The 27,038-nt window shown below is 50.6% G+C and overlaps 1 protein-coding gene across 1 annotated transcript in view; it reads right to left on the bottom strand.

Moving 5' to 3' along the window:
• PEX6 (peroxisomal biogenesis factor 6) overlaps positions 1-27,038 on the bottom strand; it is a gene marked incomplete at its 5' end in the record, with an annotated part of 55,042 nt that overhangs the window by 14,988 nt on the left and 13,016 nt on the right. Inside the window, 3 exons of the mRNA XM_082275977.1 lie at positions 14,711-14,819; positions 19,099-19,160; positions 22,043-22,248. Of these exons, the coding sequence (XP_082132103.1) occupies positions 14,711-14,819; positions 19,099-19,160; positions 22,043-22,248 (377 nt within the window). The remainder of the gene's footprint in view (positions 1-14,710; positions 14,820-19,098; positions 19,161-22,042; positions 22,249-27,038) is intronic.

The raw sequence follows: 27,038 nt of genomic DNA, 5'->3' as shown, positions 1-27,038 counted from the left end.
GAGAAATGGATTTTAAGGTAAGTTAAAAATCCGATTTTCTCTTTCATTCATTGACGGACACAGCTCCTGATCTTCAAAACCATTGGGACGTCCCAAAGCAGTATTAAACATGAGGGGTGGGAACAGCAAGATAAAAATTCCCAAGGCTAAACATTAGCCAACCAGGTAACAGGAGCTCAACCAAAACAACTGGAGCTCACCTGAAAAACATTACCCCCCCCCCCCCAAAGAGGGAAGAAGCCCCCTAAACTGCAGCCTGCAAAACCTTGCGGCCAAAAGAGGCATCTGCAGATGCCAACACATCCACTTTACAACATTTTGTGAAAGTGTGCAACGACGACTAAGTAAGAGCCTTGCACACCCGCGTCACTGGCGCCTGATGATGGAAGGCCCAAGAAGCATTAATCGCCCTCATAGAGTGCGCCTTCACAGGGAAAGGAGGAACCTGACCCTTAAACGAATAGGCCTGCACCACCGTCTGTCTGATCCATCTAAAAATGGTTGCAGATGAAGCGGATAGTCCTTTTCAAGGCCAATCTGTGAGCACAAATAGGGAGTCTGACTTCCTAAAACACTCCGTAGCTGCCAGGTACACCTGAATAACCCGAACCACATCCAGGGAATGTAACGCAATTTCCTTAAGATGTTTAGGCCTGGGACACAGGGAAGGCAACACAATGTCTCTGATTTCCATCCGAATGAACGGACAGGGACGAAGAACCACCTTATCCTTGTGGATCACCAAATAAGGGGAATGACAAGACAACGCCGCCAATTCCGACACCCTGTGTGCAGAGATGATAGCCACCAAAACGGTTACCTTCTGAGACAGCATAAGCAGGGGAATCTCCTGAATGTTCTTAAAGGGAGGCTTCTGGAGAGCTGAAAGCACCAAATTGAGATCCCAAGGCAGTAGTGGGGACCGCAATGGTGGAGTCAAATGTCGAACCCCTTGAATAAAAATATGCACCAGGGAGTGCGTGGCCAAGGGTCATTGAAAGAAGACCGCCAAGGCAGACACCTTATGCTACTCAAGGCCAATTTCTGCTCAACCCCTCATTGAAGAAAGGTCAAGACCCAAGCCACAGAAAAAGAACGAGGATGAACACCACACCACGAAATGTGTCCTTTCCATGTACAATGGTAGATCTTCCTAGAAGAAGACTTCCTAGTCTTCAGTAGTGAGGAAATAAACGACCCAGACATACCTCTATCCTTCAACACCTGGCTTTCAACAGCCAAGCTGTCAAAGCCAGCAACTGTAAAGCAGGATGGAAGATCGGTCCTTGGGACAGCAGATCCTCCCTGAGAGGAAGTCTCCAAAGGGACGTCGGCGACCAGCCACACCAAGTCAGAGTACAAAGACCGGCAAAACCAATCCGGGACCACTAGAATGACTAGAATTCCTTCTGCCTCGATCCTGCGCAAGAGTCTCAGCAGGGGGCCACCAGTGTGTCTATGGTGTCTGCTAGCAGATCCTGTGACAGTGCCACAAACCTGTGCACCTTCCTGTTGAGCCGAGACACCAACAGATCCACCTCAGGGGGGGGTGCCCCTCCGGAGACACAGCTGATGAAACCCCTCCAGATGTAGGGACCACTACCCTTGGTGCAACACCTGCTGACTGAGATAATGCCAATTTTCCACCCCTGGAATGTGTACGGTGGAGAGGGCCGGAACAAAACATGCTGCCCACCGAAGAATGCCGGCTACCTCCAGAGCTGTCAGTACACTCCTTGTTCAACCCTGGTGATTGACATATACAAAAAGAGTTCCCCTTGTGGTATGGGACTATAAATGCCGCTGAGCACTGTATACTGCATAAAATAATCTTTATTGATACAAAATAGAACAAATCATAAAAAACAATATATAGAAAAAGACACAATTGCACATACAGGGCATTAAAATTGCATGCATTTGACAGACCGAATACCGAACCAGGATGGGGACGCTAGGTACATAGGGCAATCGTGGAACCGGAACCGACCCTACGCGTTTCGGGCATGGAATCAGCCCTTCCTCAGGGGTCACCCAGAGTTCCAGGTAGAGCGCCTAGTGTATCTAAAAAAGTAAAGCGATTTAATATATTGTAAAGCAAATATCTATGTGGCTGTATTTCGCCTAGTATATCTAGGAAAACAATTGTTTCGATATGCTTTAGAACAGACATTTGTACAATTGTATATTTACAAGCCGACAGTTGTGTACTCTGTCTTCTAACATACGCTCTATATCAATCAACCTACCCTTTGTGTCCAACCAGTGGATTGTATCGGTCTGTCGAATAAAAACGGTATTGCTACCGTGTGGAGGGATGCCCAAGTTTCCCAGAGCCCGTTCAGGGCAAGAGAACTCCGTGAGAGTATGGAAAGTATAGTAGCAGTAGCTGCCCGGAGGGACCAGCAGGGCACCACGATGACCAGTCAGTAATGGCTCAGCATGGACCGCTCACATAAAAGAGAGTATAATCATTTGTGATACCTAATGCAAAAAATATAAAAATATAAAACACAAGGGTTGAAATGACCAGGGGTAATAATTCCCTGTAGATTGGTCACTGATCCCTTTAAGACCATGAAAACATTTACCTTTAGTATGTGAAGTAAATGTGACCGCAGAGGGTCAAATGAAGTGGCTATGGTACAGGTCTTATGTTGGCGTAGACATAATTGTGATAGTTGTCTGAAAAATATTAAGGGGGGGGTATGGAGGCTGTTACAACCCCATTAAATTGCAGAAAAGTGCAAATAGAAAGAGAGGGGGGGAGGGGTTTGTGATGTGATCAAATCCCAGATCCGTGCAAAGAGCCGAGGAATCCATGAAAGACACACAGTAATGCAAACAAGTGAAAAAGATGCAGAGAAAGTGCATTAAATTTAGTTTTGTATAGGTATATATATCATGCACACAGCAGGGGGCATGGACGCATACATGCCTATGTGAATCCACAGTATACAGCGTAATAATGTGCTATATGCCATATTAACATGACTTACAGGTAATAAGAGAAGAAAAAAAAACTGAAACTGTCCACATTGATGTGTGCCATAAAAACGTGACCAGACCGCCGTGGACAGTCTTAGAATTGGTTTTTCGGCAGTGTGCATATATAACCACATACAAATAAGGCGTGCCATATACCTATATAGTGGTGAGAAGATAGCCCATAAGATAGATAAGAATATGGGGAGGAAGGTGTGTTGGGCAATTGCAGGGGAGAGATTATATGGTGAATGAGAGAATGCATGGTAAGTAGTGGTAGAGAGCTTATACCAGATCGTGCAAATAATCAACATGCAGAAATATAGTAGGAACGTATAAGTGAAGGGCAAAGTTAATGGCAAAATGACATGCAGCAAAGAAGTTTATATAGCTTACTGTCCCTGAGTGTTCGTGGGCTTGGCATCCTCTGCGGATAGCCATAAGCCCAGACTGTTTTAAAAGGCATCGTATGACGCCGGCGCCTGCGCAGCAAGGACGTGTGACGTCAATGAGAGCAGTCCCGAGAGCCAATCCGGTCATCCGCCCGGGGAGCGCGGGCCCCGCCCATCCCGGAAGGAGAGGCCGGGTCCGCGCTCCACGGGCACCAGCGCGGGAAACCAGCTACTCAGGAAGAGAGCTGGAGTAAGTGGGGAGCCAGCACAGCTAGCGCCCCCTACCCGCGCCGGGGGAGCCTGCAGCCATCGAGGGCAGCCAAAGTAAAGCCAGCGAGACGCTGGTGAGCAAAGAAGAGCGACCAAAGAAACGGAAGTATAGAAAGAGAAGGGAAGGATATAGGAAAAGCCACAGGGGGAGATGAAAAGGAGAGAAGGGAAAAAGGAAAAAGAAAAGGATAATAAGAAAGAAAAAAGAAGAAAATAGGTGAGCAGGGAGAAGGAACCCCGAAAGGAATAAAGTATATGGAGCTAATATGACAAAAAGTTAATATGAAGAATTGTATAAAGGAAAAAGCAAATTTGACTCCATTAACCCCTACTAAGCAAAAATGAAGAAAAAAGGGGAGGGAAAAAAAGGACAAGATATATATGTATATATACTTGTCCATCGCGGTGGCACAGTATTGGTCTCTCAATTGCATGTTACAACCAATATACATCGTATAAACATAGCCTGTGTGATGATGAATAAGGCCGTATTTCCACACCATATACTAGCCAGAAGGGTCCATTAGACCATCGTAGATAAAATTGTACAAAACCCTGCTTAAGGTCAAAGCAGAACATGTCAGGTCGTCCACAAAAAATATGGCATATTATGTCTATCTTAATATAGAGTCCTGGACATGAGTACTATATCATAGACCTAATCTTTAACCCCATAGAATTATATGATACTATTCGTTTAGCCACACCCAGAACCATCTACCTGGGCGGTCCATTTGAGATTTGATGATAAAAGTTGGGTGGTGAAGGAAATGGAGCTGAGTAATAGGGGGTTTGTGGTTAGTCATCTTAACTGGAAGTGAGAACACAGCCTTTAGAGGGGGACATAGTCGTGATCATTGTTCCCAGCCGCCTGAGGAGAAACCCTCCAAAAATGGTCTGAAACTGATCACGTCGTTCAGGCCCGGGGCTGTGGTGGCATTTAAGTCCAGGATCCAACGTGTTTCCCGCTGTAGAAGGGTCTTATTCCAGTCCCCACCACGGGGACTGGGGTGGACCCTATCTAGAGCGAAAAACTTTGGAACAGGGGGGATACCTGTGTGCATATCACGTACGTGTCTACCAAGTGGTAGATCAGGATCTCGTTTTTGCATACTCAATACGTGTCGGTAGATGCGTTTATGGAAGGGCAGTTGGGTCTTCCCTACATAGTAGGACCCACATGGACAGGAAAGCAAATACACCACCCCTGCCGTTTTGCAATTAACGAAGTGGTGTGCCTTGAATGTCCTTCCATTGGGGAGACAAATGTTGGAGTCTCTATTAATATACTGGCAATAATTACACCCCCCACATGTAAACGTTCCGAATCTTTTACATGGGTCTTTACGATATTTGCCAACAAATTCACTCCGTGTAAGATAGTCTTTTAAAGCTTTGGTTCTACGATACGTAATAGCCGGTCTCTGTGTAATATGTGGGCTGATATTGGGGTCACAACTCAACATATGCCAATATTTTTGGATCGCTTTAAATACCTGTTGGTGCTGTTCTGAATATTGCATTATGATGCGAGGGAAATTCGCATCCACAATGCCTGATTTGGTTTTATTCTTGTTTTTAAACAGCAGTTCTTGTCGCGTAAATGAGTTTGCTCTGTTAAACGCTTTTTTGAGGCAAGTTTTCAAATAACCTCTTTTTCGTAGGCGTGCCCTCAGGTTATTTGCCTCGATATTGAATTGTGTATCATTTGAGCAAATTCTACGAATACGGAGGTATTGGCTGAAGGGTATAGATCTGACTAGTGGTGCCGGGTGTGAACTGGACGCATGCAGGATAGTGTTCGCGGATGTGGGCTTGCGGTATGATGGTGATTGACATAAGCCACGGCCATGGCATTGTCTGATTGGATTTGCACCAGACACCCCTAATGACGATCCGTCCAGTGATTCAGGCACAGCCTGATCGCTCGGAGTTACGGGATATTGATCGGGAGTCTGGACTCTTCCAGTGTCCAAACTTCCTGAGTGGAGTTCTCACCCAGGACACCTCCCCACCCGGACAGACTGGCATCTGTGGTGACCACTGTCCAATACAGGGGGAGAAAAGATTTACCCTGGCGAAGAGCTGGAGAGCTAAGCCACCAGATCAGAGACTCTTGTTTTTCGGCTGTCCAGAGACTTCAGACACTTGTCCCATTTGGCCAGTTGGTTGGTTAGTTTTGTATGGGGGCGGCTGGAATATCTGATATCTATGTTCAAGACTGTAGGAAGCCGTATACTAACGAAAGCCCACAAGTTGCAGAACACTTGTCAGCCGACTCTGAGGGGCAAAAAAACTTCTTGTGAGCCGAGAAGGACAGGCCAGGTCTGAGATGAGGTTCCTTACCCTTACTAGCCTGCATAAGAAAGGTGCTCTTCCCCCCTGTGAGACTCTTAATGATGTCATCCAGGGTAGCTCCAAACAGGCGATCTCATTGAAAAAGAAGATGAGTTAAGGCTTTTTAGAGGTCTGGTCTGCAGACCAACATTTGAGCCACAAAACACGCCTAAGGACCACTGCCGAAACAGACAGTGTAGAAATCAGGGGAGCCGCATCCCAGATAAACTGCAGCCCCTGGACCAGCTGGTCCACCATCTTCACAAAGGCAGGGGGGAGCTGCTCACCCTCCAGGTCACAGCGTAAAAGCTTAGCCCACTTGGACAGAGTTTGTGACACCAGGGCAATGGTGAAGACCGGCCTGAGTGCCGAGCCGGCCACAGCGTACATACTGCAAGCCACAGCCTCCGCCTGTCAACCAGATCCTTAAAATCCGGCAATCCTTCTACCGGAACCATGGTTGCCTTATTCAACCTGGAAAACGGGGGATCCACCACCAGTGGAACAGTCCACTTTTTAAGGAGGGACTCTTCAAATGGGTACCTCATTACGAAATGCTTAGGGACCACAAAGAGGCGTTTTGGATGTTCCCACTATTTTGCGACAAATCTGTCAAAATGTCTGTCAAACAAAAATCAGTGCGTCCACCAGCGGCTTTTCGTGTGCAGCTACAGGTGGAGGGATCATCCTCACTATCTGAGAACTCAGGGCGCATGGCTGCAGACCCCTCAGGATGGGCCCCCGTTTGCGATCAGATTCAGAATCTGAGGAGACAAATGAATCAGGGGAAGGCGGGGGTTGCTTTTTACTACCCCATCACCCAAAGGCCACCTCCACCCGGGACACAAAGGACTCCAGGACTGTGGGCAGTGCATTAATGAATGGTTGGGACCCGGAGGGCCCCGCAGGCTCTGAGAGGGGGTTAGGTGTGGAAATGTGCTCCAAGGACTCCATTAGGAATAAGGGTACCCCACAAAAGTGCAAAAAAACACTGCTAAGGGACACCCCTACCGCTCTGGTTGCCAGCCTCAGAGCACCCCCTGATCCTGCAGCAGAGAGAGGGAGAGAACCCCACCAGACTCACCACCCCACCTGGCAATCACCGGGAGCACCAGGATCAAAGCACTCCACATGCGGCATCCGGGAAGGAAAGAGACCCAGGAGTCAGCACCAAGGGATAAGGAGGGACTCCCACAGCTAAAATGAACACCCAGAAGGCTCAACAATAATGGCCGCTATTCAATTCAATTCAATTCAATGCAATGCCGGGCTATCGCAAAATGGGCGCCACGGCTACACAAACATGGCCGCCAGCCTATACAGTTAATAGGCTACAACAAAATGGCGGCCCCGCGTGGCTCCAAAGGACCCAGGAGAGATCCCTGGGCCCAGGCAAGACACAGAACAAGAAGAGGGGGCCGTGGCAGGAGCCCCCCCACAGCCGGTCACTGGCGGTGCACCCCCCGCCAGTATGGCATACTGCCCCAGCCCCAGGAGGCAGACAGACCACCATACAACCCCAGTATAGGTGGAGGGGGGATAGATGACCCACAGGACCATCAGACACAAGGGGGGGCCTAATGGGAAGAAGGGGAACCCGGGGTCCGACCGTCCCAGGGAGGGGCCTGAATCCACCCCAAATCCCTCCAGGGGGAGAGGGGGGTCACTTACCATACCAGGCGGGCACTGCTCCAGACAGTACCTCCTTGTCATCGAAATGTGGGTGCGGTCGGCCAGGTAGATTATCCAGCCCATCGCCCAGTCCGGCAGTTGATTGTAGTTTGTTGTCTCACAGGAAAAAAAAACAGCAGAAAAAAGAAAAAAATCTAAGAAAAGAAAGAATTGCCGGGATCTGAACTCGGGTACCTATAGAAGAGAGGGGGAGTGTACCTCCTGGGACTGCCCATAGGCGTAGTCAAGTTCTTTTTCTGCCTAGTGTTCTATTCCTGTAGGGGGCAGTATAACCCCAATGGTCAAGAAGATCAGGAGCTGTGTCCGTGAATGAACGAAAGGGAAACGAAAAATTATCAGAGGGCACAGACGCTGAGCACCCCTCATTACACTGGGGCACCACCCTGTACACCCCCCATCATACTGAGACACCACCCTGTACACCCCCCATCATACTGAGACACCAACCTGTACACCCCACATCATACTAGGACACCACCCTGTACACCCCACATCATACTAGGACACCACCCTGTACACCCCCATCATACTGAGACACCACCCTGTACACCCCACTTCATACTGGGGCACCACCCTGTACACCCCCCATCATACTAGGACACCACCCTGTACACCCCCCATCATACTGAGACACCACCCTGTACACCCCACTTCATACTGGGACACCACCCTGTACACCCCACTTCATACTGGGACACCACCCTGTACACCCCACATCATACTGGGACACTACCCTGTACACCCCCCATCATACTAGGACACCACCCTGTACACCCCACTTCATACTGGGGCACCACCCTGTACACCCCCCATCATACTGGGACACCACCCTGTACACCCCACATCATACTGGGACACCACCCTGTACACCCCACATCATACTGGGACACCACCCTGTACACCCCACATCATACTGGGACACCACCCTGTACACCCCACATCATACTGGGACACCACCCTGTACACCCCACTTCATACTGGGGCACCACCCTGTACACCCCACTTCATACTAGGACACCACCCTGTACACCCCACTTCATACTGGGACACCACCCTGTACACCCCACATCATACTGGGGCACCACCCTGTACACCCCACTTCATACTGGGGCACCACCCTGTACACCTCACATCATACTGGGACACCACCCTGTACACCCCCCATCATACTGGGACACCACCCTGTACACCCCACATCATACTGGGACACCACCCTGTACACCCCACATCATACTGGGACACCACCCTGTACACCCCACATCATACTGGGACACCACCCTGTACACCCCACATCATACTGGGACACCACCCTGTACACCCCACTTCATACTGGGGCACCACCCTGTACACCCCACTTCATACTAGGACACCACCCTGTACACCCCACTTCATACTGGGACACCACCCTGTACACCCCACATCATACTGGGGCACCACCCTGTACACCCCACTTCATACTGGGGCACCACCCTGTACACCTCACATCATACTGGGACACCACCCTGTACACCCCACTTCATACTGGGACACCACCCTGTACACCCCACATCATACTGAGACACCACCCTGTACACCCCACATCATACTGGGACACCAACCTGTACAACCCACTTCATACTGGGGCACCACCCTGTACACCCCACATCATACTGGGACACTACCCTGTACACCCCACATCATACTGGGACACCACCCTGTACACCCCCCATCATACTGGGACACTACCCTGTACACCCCACATCATACTGGGACACTACCCTGTACACCCCCCATCATACTGGGACACTACCCTGTACACCCCACATCATACTGGGACACCACCCTGTACACCCCACATCATACTGGGACACCACCCTGTACACCCCACATCATACTAGGACACCACCCTGTACACCCCACTTCATACTGGGACACTACCCTGTACACCCCCCATCATACTGGGACACCACCCTGTACACCCCACTTCATACTGGGACACCACCCTGTACACCCCACATCATACTGGGACACCACCCTGTACACCCCACTTCATACTGGGACACCACCCTGTACACCCCCCATCATACTAGGACACCACCCTGTACACCCCACTTCATACTGGGACACCACCCTGTACACCCCACATCATACTAGGACACCACCCTGTACACCCCACTTCACACTGGGACACCCCCCTGTACACCCCACTTCATACTGGGACACCACCCTGTACACCCCACATCATACTGGGACACCACCCTGTACACCCCACTTCATACTGGGACACTACCCTGTACACCCCCCATCATACTGGGACACCACCCTGTACACCCCACATCATACTGGGACACCCCCCTGTACACCCCCCATCATACTGGGACACCACCCTGTACACCCCCCATCATACTGGGACACCACCCTGTACACCCCCCATCATACTGGGACACCACCCTGTACACCCCACATCACACTGGGACACCAACCTGTACACCCCCCATCATACTGGGGCACCACCCTACAAATCAGAGGAAAAAGAACGATGAGTGTGACAGACCCACTCAGGACAGGGGCTTTGGGCCCTGGCTTTTAAGGGGACACTACTCTTTGGGAGGTGTGTGCCTGGGAGCCCCCTGGAGTTGTCTTTCTTCTGATTCAAGTCCATGTCTCCTCAAAACACATAGACTCTGGGAACTGGAGGACCCAGATACATACAGTGCATTGCGAAAGTTTTCAGCCCCCTTGAACTTTTCGACCTTTTGCCACATTTCAGGCTTCAAACATAAAGATATAAAACTGTAATTTTTTGTGAAGAATCAACAACAAGTGGGACACAATCATGGAGTGGAACGAAATTTATTGGATATAACAAATAAAAAACTGAAAAATTGGGTGTGCAAAATTATTCAGACCCCTTAAGTTAATACTTTGTAGCGCCACCTTTTGCTGTGATTACAGCTGTAAGTAGCTTGGGGTATGTCTCTATCAGTTTTGCACATCGAGAGACTGAAAGTTTTGCCCATTCCTCCTTGCAAAACAGCTGGAGCTCAGTGAGGTTGGATGGAGAGCGTTTGTGAACAGCAGTTTTCAGTTCTTTCCACAGATTCTCGATTGGATTCAGGTCTGGACTTTGACTTGGCCATTCTAACACCTGGATATGTTTATTTGTGAACCATTCCATTGTAGATTTTGCTTTATGTTTTGGATCATTGTCTTGTTGGAAGACAAATCTCCGTCCCAGTCTCAGGTCTTTTGCAGACTCCATCAGGTTTTCTTCCAGAATGGTCCTGTATTTGGCTCCATCCATCTTCCCATCAATTTTAACCATCTTCCCTGTCCCTGCTGAAGAAAAGCAGGCCCAAACCATGATGCTGCCACCACCATGTTTCACAGTGGGGATGGTGTGTTCAGGGTGATGAGCTGTGGTGCTTTTACGCCAAACATGAAGTTTTGCATTGTTGCCAAAAAGTTTGATTTTGGTTTCATCTGAGCAGAGCCCCTTCTTCCACATGTTTGGTGTCTCCCAGGTGGCTTTTGGCAAACTTTAAACAACACTTTTTATGGATATCTTTAAGAAATGGCTTTCTTCTTGCCACTCTTCCATAAAGGGCAGATTTGTGCAGTATACGACTGATTGTTGTCCTATGGACAGAGTCTCCCACCTCAGCTGTAGATCTCTGCAGTTCATCCAGAGTGATCATGGGCCTCTTGGCTGCATCTCTGATCAGTCTTCTCCTTGTATGAGCTGAAAGTTTAGAGGGACGGCCAGGTCTTCGTAGATTTGCAGTGGTCTGATACTCCTTCCATTTCAATATTATCGCTTGCACAGTGCTCCTTGGGATGTTTAAAGCTTGGGAAATCTTTTTGTATCCAAATCTGGCTTTAAACTTCTCCACAATAGTATCTCGGACCTGCCTGGTGTGTTCCTTGTTCTTCATGATGCTCTCTGCACTTTAAACGGACCTCTGAGACTATCACAGTGCAGGTGCATTTATACGGAGACTTGATTACACATAGGTGGATTCTATTTATCATCATTAGTCATTTAGGTCAACATTGGATCATTCAGAGATCCTCACTGAACTTCTGGAGAGAGTTTGCTGCACTGAAAGTAAAGGGGCTGAATAATTTTGCACGCCCAATTTTTCAATTTTTTATTTGTTAACAAAGTTTGAAATATTCAATAAATTTCATTCCACTTCATGATTGTGCCCCACTTGTTGTTGATTCTTCACAAAAAATTACAGTTTTATATCTTTATGTTTGAAGCCTGAAATGTGGCAAAAGGTCGAAAAGTTCAAGGGGGCCGAATACTTTCGCAATGCACTGTATTTGGGGCCTGTATGACCAAAACCAGCAATGACTGCTTTAGACTGTGAGACTCACAGCAGATGTTAATATAATCAACTCAAGCAACGTGATACTGGGGTCTCCTGATATGTGTTTATGGTAAGTAGGTCTCTCCCATTGTGTGCCTCCTAGGTGTGAATTCCCATTGTTAATTGAGTCACCTATTGTTTCTGTCTGTCTGATCATTACTTGGAGATGTGATTAATAGTGTGTCCACTTTACCTTGTCATGGAACTGAAGAGGCATGACAGGCATGTGCGCCTCCATTTTGTTTTTTGCCACCATTTTCTAGCTTGACCTGTGACACACATTTCATTATATATTGTTTCAGGAACCATTGTGTGGTGTTATGTGTTTATGCTTATAATAATGTGTAATGTACTTTGTATTCAAGGTTGTAGGTGCCGGGTGGCCTGGTCACCTAGGCTGGTTTAAGTGGGTAGTTGTTAATTAGGTAATGTTAATTAGATCACTGTCAGCTATTAGTTGGTAGAGGTGGATTAGCCTTATGTGTATGTTGGCTGTTCCTTCGTTTTGGTAATCATCTTACTATTTGCATAATGTGATCAAATTCTTATACTACCTGGTGTGCTAAAAATTCTGTGTGAGTTTTCAATGAAGAGTTCCAGTTTGCATCTAAGCTATTGTGGGCTATTCTTGTATGGTCAGCTATAAAATCTAGTTCCTGGTTCCAAACTGGAGGAAGCTATATCTCGATGGAAGTACCCAAGCTGCGTGCTGGACGGTTCCATCACAATGAGCACCCCACATCACACTGGACACCACCTTGTACATAGAAGACCCATCATCACACTGGGGCGCCACCCTGTACACAGAAGACCCATCATCACACTGGGGCACCACCCTGTACACAGAAGACCCGTCATCACACTGGGGCGCCACCCTGTACACAGAAGACCCATCATCACACTGGGGCACCACCCTGTACATAGAAGACCCGTCATCACACTGGGGCGCCACCCTGTACACAGAAGACCCGTCATCTCACTGGGGCACCACCCTATAAACAGAAGACCCCGTCATCACACTGGGGCACCACCCTGTAAACAGAAGACCCCGTCATCACACTGGGGCACCACCCTGTATACAGAAGACCCGTCATCACACTGGGGCACCACCCTGTACACAGAGGACCCGTCATCACACTGGGGCACCACCCTGTAAACAGAAGACCCCGTCATCACACTGGGGCACCACCCTGTATACAGAAGACCTGTCATCACACTGAGGCACCACCCTGTACACAGAGGACCCGTCATCACACTGGGGCGCCACCCTGTACACAGAAGACCCGTCATCACACTGGGGCACCACCCTGTAAACAGAAGACCCGTCATCACACTGGGGCACCACCCTGTAAACAGAAGACCCCGTCATCACACTGGGGCACCATCCTGTAAACAGAAGACCCCGTCATCACAATGGGGCGTCACCCTGTACACAGAAGACCCGTCATCACACTGGGGCACCACCCTGTACACAGAAGACCCGTCATCACACTGGGGCGCCACCCTGTACACAGAAGATCAGTCATCACACTGGGGCACCACCCTGTAAACAGAAGACCCCGTCATCACACTGGGGCACCATCCTGTAAACAGAAGACCCCGTCATCACACTGGGGCACCATCCTGTATACAGAAGACCCGTCATCACACTGGGGCACCACCCTGTACACAGAAGACCCCGTCATCACACTGGGGCACCACCCTGTATACAGAAGACCTGTCATCACACTGGGGCACCACCCTGTATACAGAAGACCTGTCATCTCACTGGGGCACCACCCTGTACACAGAAGACCTGTCATCACACTGGGGCACCACCCTGTATACAGAAGACCTGTCATCTCACTGGGGCACCACCCTGTACACAGAAGACCCCATCATCACACTGGGGCACCACCCTGTATACAGAAGACCCGTCATCACACTGGGGACACCACCCTGTATACAGAAGACCTGTCATCTCACTGGGGCACCACCCTGTACACAGAAGACCTGTCATCACACTGGGGCACCACCCTGTATACAGAAGACCCGTCATCACACTGGGGACACCACCCTGTATACAGAAGACCTGTCATCTCACTGGGGCACCACCCTGTATACAGAAGACCCGTCATCACACTGGGGCACCACCCTGTATTCAGAAGACCCGTCATCACACTGGGGCACCACCCTGTACACAGAAGACCCGTCATCACACTGGGGCACCACCCTGTATACAGAAGACCCGTCATCACACTGGGGCGCCACCCTGTACACAGAAGACCCGTCATCACACTGGGGCACCACCCTGTATACAGAAGACCTGTCATCTCACTGGGGCACCACCCTGTACACAGAAGACCTGTCATCACGCTGGGGCACCACCCTGTATACAGAAGACCTGTCATCACACTGGGGCGTCACCCTGTACACAGAAGACCCGTCATCACACTGGGACACCACCCTGTACATCATCATGCAACCATTTGTATTTCTACCATGGAGAGGGATAAAGAAGCCATGCAGATGAGACGCGTATCACCAACAGATAAAGTACATCCATTAGACAGGAATAATCAATGTTAGAGCTATACGGCACATCCACCAGAGCTATATAGTGCATGCTGTGAGATCTGATGTCCGACTTTCTGGATGGAAGAATTCAGAGGTTCTATTAGACAAAGTTGATCAGCTCACCGGTCCATGACACCTCCGGAATCTCCACTCCTTCCACGATTGGGAGCCAATGAATCCAGTTCATCAAAAAATATAATACACGGAGCAGCAGCCCGAGCCCGGGAAAATACTGAAACCACAGAATAAATCAGGATGATGGTTAGGGGGTTGTATTGAGGGAGGGATGAGAAAGAGAGACAGAGAGAAGAAATGGAAAAGAGAGAAGAGAGAGTGACAAGGACAGAGATATGAAACAGATGGAGAGAGAGAAGAGAGAGGAAGGAAGACTGGGGAAGAGGAGAGACGAGAGAGAGAAGAGAGAGGAAGGAAGACTGGGGAAGAGGAGAGAAGAGAGAGAGAAGAGAGAGGAAGGAAGACTGGGGAAGAGGAGAGACGAGAGAGAGAAGAGAGAGAGGAAAGAAGACTGGGGAAGAGGAGAGACGAGAGAGAGAGAAGAGAGAGGAAAGAAGACTGGAGAAGAGGAGAGACGAGAGAGAGAGAAGAGAGAGGAAGGAAGACTGGGGAAGAGGAGACACGAGAGAGAGAGAAGAGAGAGGAAAGAAGACTGGAGAAGAGGAGAGACGAGAGAGAGAGAAGAGAGAGTGACAAGGACAGAGATATGAAACAGATGGAGAGAGAGAAGAGAGAGGAAGGAAGACTGGGGAAGAGGAGAGACGAGAGAGAGAAGAGAGAGGAAGGAAGACTGGGGAAGAGGAGAGACGAGAGAGAGAAGAGAGAGAGGAAAGAAGACTGGAGAAGAGGAGAGACGAGAGAGAGAAGAGAGAGAGGAAAGAAGACTGGAGAAGAGGAGAGACGAGAGAGAGAGAAGAGAGAGGAAAGAAGACTGGAGAAGAGGAGAGACGAGAGAGAGAGAGGAGAGAGAGGAAGGAAGACTGGAGAAGAGGAGAGACGAGAGAGAGAGAAGAGAGAAGAGAGAGGAAGGAAGACTGGGGAAGAGGAGAGACGAGAGAGAGAGAAGAGAGAGTGACAAGGACAGAGATATGAAACAGATGGAGAGTAGGGAAAAGAAAGGCAGAATGAGGTGAGGGAAGGAAGAGGAGACACGAGAGAGAGAGAGAGAAGAGAGAGGAAGGAAGACTGGGGAAGAGGAGACACGAGAGAGAGAGAGAGAGAGAAGAGAGAGAAAGGAAGACTGGGGAAGAGAAGACACGAGAGAGAGAGAGAGAGGAAGGAAGACTGGAGAAGAGGAGAGATGAGAGAGAGAGAGAAGAGAGAGGAAGGAAGACTGGGGAAGAGGAGAGAAGAGAGAGAGAAGAGAGAGGAAGGAAGACTGGGGAAGAGGAGAGAAGAGAGAGAGAAGAGAGAGGAAGGAAGACTGGGGAAGAGGAGAGACGAGAGAGAGAGAAGAGAGAGGAAGGAAGACTGGAGAAGAGGAGAGACGAGAGAGAGAAGAGAGAGGAAGGAAGACTGGGGAAGAGGAGACACGAGAGAGAGAGAGAGAAGAGAGAGAAAGGAAGACTGGGGAAGAGGAGACACGAGAGAGAGAGAGAGGAAGGAAGACTGGAGAAGAGGAGAGATGAGAGAGAGAGAGAAGAGAGAGGAAGGAAGACTGGGGAAGAGGAGAGAAGAGAGAGAGAAGAGAGAGGAAGGAAGACTGGGGAAGAGGAGAGAAGAGAGAGAGAAGAGAGAGGAAGGAAGACTGGGGAAGAGGAGAGACGAGAGAGAGAGAAGAGAGAGGAAGGAAGACTGGAGAAGAGGAGAGACGAGAGAGAGAAGAGAGAGGAAGGAAGACTGGGGAAGAGGAGACACGAGAGAGAGAGAGAGAAGAGAGAGAAAGGAAGACTGGGGAAGAGGAGACACGAGAGAGAGAAGAGAGAGAAAGGAAGACTGGGGAAGAGGAGACACGAGAGAGAGAGAAGAGAGAGGAAGGAAGACTGGGGAAGAGGAGAGACGAGAGAGAGAGAAGAGAGAGAAAGGAAGACTGGGGAAGAGGAGACACGAGAGAGAGAGAGAGAGAGAAGAGAGAGGAAGGAAGACTGGGGAAGAGGAGAGACGAGAGAGAGAGGAAGGAAGACTGGGGAAGAGACGAGACGAGAGAGAGAAGAGAGAGGAAAGAAGACTGGGGAAGAGGAGAGACGAGAGAGAGAGAAGAGAGAGGAAGGAAGACTGGAGAAGAGGAGAGAGACGAGAGAGAGAGAAGAGAGAGGAAAGAAGACTGGGGAAGAGGAGAGACGAGAGAGAGAAGAGAGAGAGAAGAGAGAGGAAGGAAGACTGGAGAAGAGGAGAGACGAGAGAGAGAGAAGAGAGAGGAAAGAAGACTGGGGAAGAGGAGAGACGAGAGAGAGAAGAGAGAGAAAGGAAGAATGGGGAAGAGAAGACACGAGAGAGAAGAGAGAGAAAGGAAGACTGGGGATAAGGAGAGACGAGAGAGAGAGAAGAGAGAGGAAGGAAGACTGGGGAAGAGGAGACACGAGAGAGAGAGAAGAGAGAGGAAGGAAGACTGGGGAAGAGGAGAGACGAGAGAGAGAAGAGAGAGGAAAGAAGACTGGGGAAGAGGAGAGACGAGAGAGAGAGAAGAGAGAGGAAGGAAGACTGGGGAAGAGGAGAGACGAGAGAGAGAAGAGAGATGAAGGAAGACTGGGGAAGAGGAGAGACGAGAGAGAGAAGAGAGAGGAAGGAAGACTGGGAAGGAGGAGAGACGAGAGAGAGAAGAGAGATGAAGGAAGACTGGGGAAGAGGAGAGACGAGAGAGAAGAGAGAGAAAGGAAGACTGGGGAAGAGGAGAGACGAGAGAGGGAAGAGAGAGGAAGGAAGACTGGGGAAGAGGAGAGACGAGAGAGAAGAGAGAGAAAGGAAGACTGGGGAAGAGGAGACAGGAGAGAGAAGAGAGAGGAAAGAAGAACGAGGAAGAGGAGAGACGAGAGAGAAGAGAGAGGCAGGAAGGAGAGATGAGAAAGACATGATAGAGAAGAGAGAGAAATGAGAGATGAGGAAGAGGAGACACGAGAGAGAAGAGAGCGTCAGAAACAAGAGATGAGGAAAAGGAGATGGTGGGAGAGGGTGGGGGATGGTGGGAGATGGTGGGAGAGGGTGGGGGATGGTGGGAGATAGTGGGAGAGGGTGGGGGATGGTGGGAGATAGTGGGAGATGGAGGGAGATGGTGGGAGATAGTGGGAGATGGAGGCAGATGGTGGCAGATGGTGGGAGATGGTGGCAGATGGTGGCAGATGGTGGCAGATGGTGGCAGATGGTGGTCGGTGGTGGGAGATGGTGGGAGATGGTAGGAGATGGTGAGAGATGGAGGGAGATGGTGGTAGGTGGAGGGAGATGGAGGGAGATGGTGGTAGGTGGTGGGAGATGGTGGGAGATGGTGGGAAATGGTGGGAGATGGTGGCAGATGGTGGGAGATGGTGGTCGGTGGTGGGAGATGGTGGGAGATGGTAGGAGATGGTGAGAGATGGTGAGAGATGGAGGGAGATGGTGGTAGGTGGAGGGAGATGGAGGGAGATGGTGGTAGGTGGTGGGAGATGGTGGGAGATGGTGGGAAATGGTGGGAGATGGTGGCAGATGGTGGGAGATGGTGGTCGGTGGTGGGAGATGGTGGGAGATGGTAGGAGATGGTGAGAGATGGTGAGAGATGGAGGGAGATGGTGGTAGGTGGAGGGAGATGGAGGGAGATGGTGGTAGGTGGTGGGAGATGGTGGGAGATGGTGGGAAATGGTGGGAGATGGTAGGAGGTGGTGGGAGATGGTGGTAGGTGGTGGGAGATGGTGGGAGATGGTGGTAGATGGTAGGAGGTGATAGGAGATGGTGGGAGATGGTAGGAGATGGTGAGAGATGGTGAGAGATGGAGGGAGATGGTGGTAGGTGGAGGGAGATGGAGGGAGATGGTGGTAGGTGGTGGGAGATGGTGGGAGATGGTGGGAAATGGTGGGAGATGGTAGGAGGTGGTGGGAGATGGTGGTAGGTGGTGGGAGATGGTGGGAGATGGTAGGAGATGGTAGGAGATGGTAGGAGATGGTGGGAAATGGTGGGAGATGGTAGGAGGTGGTGGGAGATGGTGGTAGGTGGTGGGAGATGGTAGGAGATGGTAGGAGATGGTAGGAGATGGTGGGAGATGGTGGGAAATGGTGGGAGATGGTAGGAGGTGGTGGGAGATGGTGGTAGGTGGTGGGAGATGGTGGTAGGTGGTGGGAGATGGTGGGAGATGGTGGTAGATGGTAGGAGGTGATAGGAGATGGTGGGAGATGGTGGGAGATGGTGGGAGATGGTGGGAAATGGTGGGAGATGGTAGGAGGTGGTGGGAGATGGTGGTAGGTGGTGGGAGATGGTGGGAGATGGTAGGAGATGGTAGGAGATGGTAGGAGGTGGTGGTAGGTGGTGGGAGATGGTGGGAGGTGGTGGGAAATGGTGGTAGGTGGTGGGAGATGGTGGTAGGTCAGACTTACCTTCTCGGACGTTTTCCTCACTTTGACCCACATACATGTTGATGAGCTCCGGCCCTTTCACACTGGAGGAAGAGGAGAAGGGACACCATTGGACATCTTATATTTCTATTTATGGATGAGCTTTGGGTTTGGGTCAGCAATGAGTTGGACCTGTTCTGCTAACTCTGTCCAACATACAGGATTAGCTCCGCCCACGGGTCCCGCATTTCTCTGTGTGGGTGGTTTTGGCTGCTGGTATTTGTGTGGGGAGGGGGAAGTTCCGGAGTCCCTTATAAAGGACTCTATGTGGAAGTGGCATGAAGGCGTGTGATGGGAGGAGGGGTGGAATATCTGGGGCTAAGCTCTGATTGGTGGACATTTTACCACCAAATCCGACAATTTATACCCTCCATCAGAGAATACAGAAACCCGAATCCTGGAATTCTCATCTGTTTAATGTCCCTGTATAAGTCCTGACTCCTCCTATCACAGCGAGTGTTCTATGTCCCTGTATAAGTCCTGACTCCTCCTATCACAGCGAGTGTTCTATGTCCCTGTATAAGTCCTGACTCCTCCTATCACAGCGAGTGTTCTATGTCCCTGTATAAGTCCTGACTCCTCCTATCACAGCGAGTGTTCTATGTCCCTGTATAAGTCCTGACTCCTCCTATCACAGCGAGTGTTCTATGTCCCTGTATAAGTCCTGACTCGTCCTATCACAGGGAGTGTTCTATGTCCCTGTATAAGTCCTGACTTCTCCTATCACAGCGAGTGTTCTATGTCCCTGTATAAGTCCTGACTTCTCCTATCACAGCGAGTGTTCTATGTCCCTGTATAAGTCCTGACCCCTCCTATCACAGTGGGTGTACCCCCAGAGAGGTCGGCGGGGGACCCCCAGGATTGGACCTGTATAGGATGGTGCCAGGGGTCCCGAAGTAAGCACTCAGGCAGGACTCAGTACATGAAGCCACATTACAGGCCACTCCCTCAGTACGAGGTCTGGGTTCCAATGGTTGTCCCGGTCCGGATACACGGCTTCCATTCTTGTAGTGGAAGGCAGTGAAGGGCTGACTGAGCAATATACATTTCCATTACCTGCAGGACACCCGCACTGAGGTCTCCCAGGATAAAGGGTATAGCCAAAGAGAAAGGGGGGATATCCAAAGAAAAATGGGGGGAGGGTATATCCAAAGAGAAATGGGGGGTATATCCAAAGAGAAATGGGGGGTATATCCAAAGAGAAATGGGGGGTGAAGAATATCCAAAGAGAAATGGGGGGGGGGGGAATATCCAAAGAGAAATGGGGGGTGGGGAATATCCAAAGAGAAATGGGGGGGTATATCCAAAGAGAAATGAGGGGTATCCAAAGAGAAATGGGGGGTATACCCAAAGAGAAATGGGGGGAGGGTATAGCCAAAGAGAAATGGGGGGAGGGTATAGCCAAAGAGAAATGGGGGGTATATCCAAAGAGAAATGGGGGGGGAATATCCAAAGAGAAATGGGGGGGAATATCCAAAGAGAAATGGGGGGGGGGGAATATCCAAATAGAAATGGGGGGGGGGAATATCCAAAAAGAACTGCGGGGTATATCCAAAGAGAAATGGGGGGTATACCCAAAGAGAAATGGGGGGAGGGTATAGCCAAAGAGAAATGGGGGGTATATCCAAAGAGAAATGGGGGGGGGGGGGAATATCCAAAGAGAAATGGGGGGGGAATATCCAAAGAGAAATGGGGGGGAATATCCAAAGAGAAATGGAGGGGGGGTAATATCCAAAGAGAAATGGGGGGGGAATATCCAAAAAGAACTGCGGGGTATATCCAAAGAGAAATGGGGGGGGAATATCCAAATAGAAATGGGGGGGGGGAATATCCAAAAAGAACTGCGGGGTATATCCAAAGAGAAATGGGGGGGGGTATATCCAAAGAGAAATAGGGGGATATATCCAAAGAGAAATGGGGGGGGGATATTCAAAGAGAAAGGCGGGGGGGATATGTCCAAAAGCTTTGCTAGTGTCCAATCTCCTGAAGGTAGCAGCCTATAACCTGAGGTTCATGAATATTTGGCCCTTACTCCTTGATTTACATAGGAAATATTCCTCCTAGGTTTGCTTCCAATGCCCAGTCTATTAAACCCAGAAGATTGGCACATTCAGGGGCCCCATAGTCACCCATCCCCCACAGCTCCACATACCTGACGAATGTCATGACACATTCAGGAGCCCCATAGTCACCCATCCCCCACAGCTCCACATACCTGAGGAATGTCATGGCAAATTCAGGGGCCCCATAGCCACCCATCCCCACAGCTCCACATAACTGAGGAATGTCATGGCACATTTAGGGGCCTGTAAGGGGTTGGCTCGGTAGCGGGTGTGGGTGACCCCTTGGGGGGGTTCGTTACACAGAGAGATAGCCGAGGAGTGGTTGAAAACAACGGTCTATGGTTTATTCTTCCAATTTGCTGGAAACAAGTGCAAGCATCCAAACAGCATAAATCGAACAAACATAAAATAAACCCTGGCCACTTGGGGCGTCTACCTTCACAAACACAGGAACCTACCTATGGAGTCTGTCCCAACCTACTGCTGGGCAGACACTGCTGGTCATACAGCAGAAGACCAATAGTCTATTTGTTTTTCTTTTCACACAGAAAAAGTCACCACCACCTCACCTTCAGAAGTCTCTCAGCTCACTGCTCTCCTTAACACACACAGCCTCAGGATGCAGCAATCAGGAGTCATCCTCTGGATAACTTATAGAGGCCTTAATTGTCTCATTCTGAATAGCTGAAGCTTTCCAACGTCCTTAAACCTTTCTGGCTACCTCTGCAGCCGACACCTGATAGTAATTGGTGAATTGTCTAAACAAGGCAGAAATGTATCTCACGTCTGTGACAACACCCACAGATTTACCTGACTTCCTGTCACAGGCCCCATAGTCACCCATCCCCCACAGCTCCACATACCTGAGGAATGTCATGGCACATTCAGTAGCCACAGCTTTAGCAAGCAAAGTTTTCCCAGTTCCTGGTGGCCCATAAAGTAAGACTCCAGACCTACGAAGACCCAGGGAAAGTATCTCGGGGTGCTCAAGAGGAAGCTGTACTGTGTCCAAGAGCTGACGCTTTGCTTCATTAAGTCCTCCGACATCCTTCCAACGCACTGAAGGGACCTGGAGGATCAGGGAGACAGTTCAGTGACTAAGAGTGACACTTTATGACCCTCCACCCTCAGCAGGACCTTCCCCTCTATGACCTTCCATCCCCATCAGGAACTTCCCTTCTATGAATCACCGCTCCCAGCAGGACCTTCCCCTCTATGATCCTCCATCCTAGCAGGAACTTCCCCTCTTTGACCCTCCACTCCCAGCAGGAACTTTCCCTCTCTGACCCTCTGCTCCCAGCAAGACCTTTCCCTCCATGACTCTCCACTCGTAGCAGGACCTTTCCCTCCATGACCCTCTGCTCCCAGCAAGACCTTCCCCTCCATGACTCTCCACTCGTAGCAGGACCTTTCCCTCCATGACCCTCTGCTCCCAGCAAGACCTTCCCCTCCATGACTCTCCACTCGTAGCAGGACCTTTTCCTCCATGACCCTCCACTCCCAGCAGGACCTTCCCCTCCATGACCCTCCACCCCTAGCAGGACCTTCCCCTCCATAACCCTCCGCACCCAGCAGGACCTTTCCCCTACATGATCCTCCGCTCCCAGCAGGACCTTCCCCTCTATGACACTCCACTCTATGACAGGACCTTCTCCTCTATGACCCTCCACTCCCAGCAGGACCTTCTCCCTTATGACCCTCTGCTCCCAGCAAGACCTTCCCCTCCATGACTCTCCACTCCCAGCAGGACCTTTCCCTCCATGACCCTCCGCACCCAGCAGGACCTTTCCCTCCATGACCCTCCACTCCCAGCAAAACCTTCCCCTCCATGACCCTCGGTTCCCAGCAGGACCTTCCCCTCTTTGATGCTCCACTCTATGCCATGACCTTCTCTTCTATGACCCTCCGCTCCCAGCAGGACCTTCCCCTCTATGATGCTCCACTCTATGCCATGACCTTCTCTTCTATGACCCTCCACTCCCTTCAGGACCTTCCCCTCTTTGCACCTCCATGCCCTCTGCGACACCACTCTGTGGGTTTCTTTGTGGCTGGTGTGCATGACCATTCCTTTCGTATTTATCAATATAAAATATAAAATCAAAAAGAAGTACCGCCTGTGGATCTATACATCCAGCTGCTACCTCCCTGTTTGGTTCGGAACTATTGATAAGGGACTGACAAGTCGGAGAATTTTCACCTTTTTGGCAGAACAGAAATATTAGCTCTGTTTGCTCGATTACACTGAGAAAGCCTATGGGGCGAATATACACCGTGGATGCGACTTCACTGCGACACTTGTAGCTACTTTTTAAAACCTTACTTCAATACCTTCATCCTCCGGAGGAAGTCGTATTCTGGGGAATTTCAGACTTCCCCCTAGTCTCTTATTTCACCATCTGAAGTAATGGCCGATACGGCCTTTGGACGTGCCTTGGGATCTCTCATACAGGGGGACCTACATACACTATTTACACATTGAGGAAGGAACGTCAGCTTCTTGTTTGTAGCTTGAATCATTTGGACTGAGATTTTTACATGTGACCTGGGTCTTTTACCTATCTACATACCACACCTGTGACCTGGGTCCTCCCACCTATCTACATACCACACCTGTGACCTGGGTCCTCCCACCTATCTACATACCACACCTGTGACCTGGGTCCTCCCACCTATCTACATACCACACCTGTGACCTGGGTCCTCCCACCTATCTACATACCACACCTGTGACCTGGGTCCTCCCACCTATCTACATACCACACCTGTGACCTGGGTCCTCCCACCTATCTACATACCACACCTGTGACCTGGGTCCTCCCACCTATCTACATACCACACCTGTGACCTGGGTCCTCCCACCTATCTACATACCACACCTGTGACCTGGGTCCTCCCACCTATCTACATACCACACCTGTGACCTGGGTCCTCCCAGCTATCTACATACCACACCTGTGACCTGGGTCCTCCCACCTGTCTACATACCACACCTGTGACCTGGGTCCTCCCACCTATCTACATACCACACCTGTGACCTGGGTCCTCCCACCTATCTACATACCACACCTGTGACCTGGGTCCTCCCAGCTATCTACATACCACACCTGTGACCTGGGTCCTCCCAGCTATCTACATACCACACCTGTGACCTCCCACCTATCTACATACCATACCTGTGACCTGGGTCCTCCCACCTATCTACATACCACACCTGTGACCTGGGTCCTCCCACCTATCTACATACCACACCTGTGACCTCCCACCTATCTACATACCACACCTGTGACCTGGGTCCTCCCACCTATCTACATACCACACCTGTGACCTGGGTCCTCCCACCTATCTACATACCACACCTGTGACCTGGGTCCTCCCAGCTATCTACATACCACACCTGTGACCTGGGTCCTCCCACCTATCTACATACCACACCTGTGACCTGGGTCCTCCCACCTATCTACATACCACACCTGTGACCTGGGTCCTCCCACCTATCTACATACCACACCTGTGACCTGGGTCCTCCCACCTATCTACATACCACACCTGTGACCTGGGTCCTCCCACCTGTCTACATACCACACCTGTGACCTGGGTCCTCCCACCTATCTACATACCACACCTGTGACCTGGGTCCTCCCACCTATCTACATACCACACCTGTGACCTGGGTCCTCCCACCTATCTACATACCACACCTGTGACCTGGGTCCTCCCACCTATCTACATACCACACCTGTGACCTCCCACCTATCTACATACCACACCTGTGACCTGGGTCCTCCCACCTATCTACATACCACACCTGTGACCTGGGTCCTCCCAGCTATCTACATACCACACCTGTGACCTGGGTCCTCCCACCTGTCTACATACCACACCTGTGACCTGGGTCCTCCCACCTATCTACATACCACACCTGTGACCTGGGTCCTCCCACCTATCTACATACCACACCTGTGACCTGGGTCCTCCCACCTATCTACATACCACACCTGTGACCTGGGTCCTCCCACCTATCTACATACCACACCTGTGACCTGGGTCCTCCCACCTATCTACATACCACACCTGTGACCTGGGTCCTCCCACCTATCTACATACCACACCTGTGACCTGGGTCCTCCCACCTATCTACATACCACACCTGTGACCTGGGTCCTCCCACCTATCTACATACCACACCTGTGACCTCCCACCTATCTACATACCACACCTGTGACCTGGGTCCTCCCACCTATCTACATACCACACCTGTGACCTGGGTCCTCCCACCTATCTACATACCACACCTGTGACCTGGGTCCTCCCAGCTATCTACATACCACACCTGTGACCTGGGTCCTCCCACCTGTCTACATACCACACCTGTGACCTGGGTCCTCCCACCTATCTACATACCACACCTGTGACCTGGGTCCTCCCACCTATCTACATACCACACCTGTGACCTGGGTCCTCCCACCTATCTACATACCACATCTGTGACCTGGGTCTTTTACCTGTCTATATACTACACCTGTGACCTGGGCCCTCCCACTTACCTACATACCACACCTGTGACCTGGGTCCTCCCACCTATCTACATACCACACCTATGACCTGGGTCCTCCCACCTATCTACATACCACACCTGTGACCTGGGCCCTCCAACTTACCTACATACCACACCTGTGACCTGGGTCCTCCCACCTATCTACATACCACACCTGTGACCTGGGTCCTCCCACCTGTCTACATACCACACCTGTGACCTGGGTCCTCCCACCTATCTACATACCACACCTGTGACCTGGGTCCTCCCACCTATCTACATACCACACCTGTGACCTGGGTCCTCCCACCTATCTACATACCACACCTGTGACCTGGGTCCTCCCACCTATCTACATACCACACCTGTGACCTCCCACCTATCTACATACCACACCTGTGACCTGGGTCCTCCCACCTATCTACATACCACACCTGTGACCTGGGTCCTCCCAGCTATCTACATACCACACCTGTGACCTGGGTCCTCCCACCTGTCTACATACCACACCTGTGACCTGGGTCCTCCCACCTATCTACATACCACACCTGTGACCTGGGTCCTCCCACCTATCTACATACCACACCTGTGACCTGGGTCCTCCCACCTATCTACATACCACACCTGTGACCTGGGTCCTCCCACCTATCTACATACCACACCTGTGACCTGGGTCCTCCCACCTATCTACATACCACACCTGTGACCTGGGTCCTCCCACCTATCTACATACCACACCTGTGACCTGGGTCCTCCCACCTATCTACATACCACACCTGTGACCTGGGTCCTCCCACCTATCTACATACCACACCTGTGACCTGGGTCCTCCCACCTATCTACATACCACACCTGTGACCTCCCACCTATCTACATACCACACCTGTGACCTGGGTCCTCCCACCTATCTACATACCACACCTGTGACCTGGGTCCTCCCACCTATCTACATACCACACCTGTGACCTGGGTCCTCCCAGCTATCTACATACCACACCTGTGACCTGGGTCCTCCCACCTGTCTACATACCACACCTGTGACCTGGGTCCTCCCACCTATCTACATACCACACCTGTGACCTGGGTCCTCCCACCTATCTACATACCACACCTGTGACCTGGGTCCTCCCACCTGTCTACATACCACACCTGTGACCTGGGTCCTCCCACCTATCTACATACCACACCTGTGACCTGGGTCCTCCCACCTATCTACATACCACACCTGTGACCTGGGTCCTCCCACCTATCTACATACCACACCTGTGACCTGGGTCCTCCCACCTATCTACATACCACACCTGTGACCTGGGTCCTCCCACCTA

The sequence above is a fragment of the Pelophylax lessonae genome (genome assembly GCF_965119305.1).
Source record: "Pelophylax lessonae genome assembly, contig: HAP1_SCAFFOLD_138, whole genome shotgun sequence".
NCBI classification, from domain to species: Eukaryota; Metazoa; Chordata; class Amphibia; order Anura; family Ranidae; genus Pelophylax; species Pelophylax lessonae.
Note: the sequence above shows the minus strand (reverse complement) of the source record. Positions and strands in the feature narration are given on the sequence as shown.